General features: G+C 27.3%; 1 protein-coding gene across 1 annotated transcript in view; it reads right to left on the reverse strand.

Annotated features, from left to right (window-relative positions):
* Window positions 1-1,686, reverse strand: part of LOC111616044 (telomerase protein component 1-like) — a gene marked incomplete at its 3' end in the record, with an annotated part of 6,450 nt that extends 4,764 nt beyond the window's left edge. Inside the window, exons 1-2 of the mRNA XM_023357484.1 lie at window positions 1,376-1,686; window positions 812-968 (exon numbers count right to left, since the gene is read on the reverse strand). Of these exons, the coding sequence (XP_023213252.1) occupies window positions 812-968; window positions 1,376-1,470 (252 nt within the window). The remainder of the gene's footprint in view (window positions 1-811; window positions 969-1,375) is intronic.
* Between the last annotated feature and the right edge of the window lie 643 nt (window positions 1,687-2,329).

Here is a 2,329-nt window from a genome sequence, read left to right on the forward strand (position 1 = left end):
TAACAATTTATATTTTGGGGGGCAAAAAACAATTTTCTGGGCGATATAGTAAAACATTATATTAAGAATAATTAGATATTTTATTCGTTATATCGTACAATAATTAAACAAATAACATTATACTAGTCACTAGTCTATTCAATGCAGTACGAATTTGGTATTAGTCTTGTCCCTCGGCATCGGAATTTTGTAGTGAAGGGGGCGATACTACGTAACAGTCTTTTGAAGGAGGTGACGATTCGTTAGAGGTTGAGAAACACTGGGATAGTGTATACTCTGGGAGATAACTTTCTATCTATAGAATCTTTACCATTAGCTAATAGCGTAAATATAGTTGGATTACATTTATAAGCTATTCTAGCAATCATATGTTTTGTTAATGTTTTATATATGTAGAAGTCAGCCTTGGGTCACAGACCACTACTATAAATTTCAGAGGTAAAACCTCAGAACACTGTGTATCCTTATTAAGCCATGATACATTAATGTTGTCCTTCATGTTTTTAGCTAACCTTGCAATCAGATTTTTGCTGTAGCCATGAGCTTCCACTAATTTTTTAATCTGACCTATCTTTTTCATCGTGTCCATAACATTAGATTTATTTATCCAATTAATTTGTAAGTTTTTTTAACCTGAGGCAGACCTCTGAAAGGGGTCAAAAAGTTTGTTTAATTAAACTACTGCTGGAAAAGTGTAAGGTGTAGTGTTATTGGTATTGTTTTATTTGAAATCATGCTGAAATTTAATTAAATTGAGATTCAATAAAAACTTAATAAAATAAAATAAAAAACAATAAAAACTAAAGCATACCTGTTTTAAGTTTGATAATGTTAAATAACATGCTGTTGGTATTTTAGGTTTTGTTAGCCATCTTATCACATTAGAATGAGTGTATCCAGCAGCTTCTTTAAATACTGATGAAGTTATTTGTTCATTCAGTGCTTGCTGATATATTAAACCAGGATACCTGAAACAGATGATATTATTATAAAACAATTTTCAAAATATCATACTCAAAAAGAAATAATAACTATTTTAAAATAAAAATATGTAATTTATTATTATTACTAATTCAAAAATATTTGTTTTAAATACTTTTAAAAAATCAACTCAAGATATCAAAACTTGTGTAACTCATTGCATAATAATATTGAAATATTATGATTATTCTGAAAGAATTTTTTACTAAATTAATTCAAAATCTAAATTTAGCATTACATTCAATAAAATTAATATTTATTAAGTTTAATACGAAATAACAGATAGTAGTTCATTAAATACTCAATTAATTTTCTATCATTAATTTTGAATTCTAATGAAATAATCTTGATTCATATATTATTATTTAAATTTAAAGTAATAAACTTTACATACCTTTGTAAAATATGTAAATTTTGTGAATAAAAAGAATGAAAATCTTCAAGTTTTTCCAAATAAACGTTTTTTGTTAACTTGTTGCTTTTTAGCATTTCATAATAATCAAGAATTTCTAAACTAATGCCAGCTTTAATAGCAGTTTTTAGAAATTCAATGGTACATAAAAGAGATGATAACTCATTAAATTGCTCGGCTGCATTTAGATGATATAATAAAAGATGTAAGCATCGTGAAGAAACATTATCCCATTTACATACATATTTCACTTCATTATAAAAATAAGCTACAATACAAAAAAATTGAAAATGTACAAATTAATTGTTTTTGTACTTTTTAAAAATATAAAAACAAGCAGTCAAAATACAAATGTATGAATTACCATAATTTAAATGCTAATTTTTTTAATATAATAATTATAAAGCAAATTTATTAAATTATGAAAATTACATTAGTCATGAGCAATCTGTGGCATGAGAGATATCAATATGTGGCCCTAGGGTTTTGGTAATGTAATTTTGTTTTCCTGTTTTCTGCTTCATGTCATTATACAACTCTAAGTAACATGATATTCATGATGAAAAACATTCGAACTAATCTTGACCAGTAAAAAATGAGAATAAGCTATACAGTCAACCCCCCTATAACACGGGTTCCTATAGTTCGGATTCCTATACGACGGCAAAAAAATTGCGACGGTATCTGTACAAACAAGGTAAAAAAACTCCTATAATTCGGTAAAACGTCATCGGGCAGCCGAACTACTTTCCGCCATCCAGTGCCACGCTACGGAGAGTTTAGGTGGGTAAATTGAGTTTACTATCGTCTGTACAGTATTATATATAAATTATATATAAATTAGGTACTGTACATATAATTATATATTAACTTAATTTATTCTAACTTTATTATAATTATACATATACTTTCCACCGTCCAGCGCCACACTACGGA

The sequence above is a fragment of the Centruroides sculpturatus genome, unplaced genomic scaffold (assembly GCF_000671375.1).
Source record: "Centruroides sculpturatus isolate CEXI.00-Female unplaced genomic scaffold, Cexi_2.0 scaffold2853, whole genome shotgun sequence".
In the NCBI taxonomy this organism is placed as follows: Eukaryota; Metazoa; Arthropoda; class Arachnida; order Scorpiones; family Buthidae; genus Centruroides; species Centruroides sculpturatus.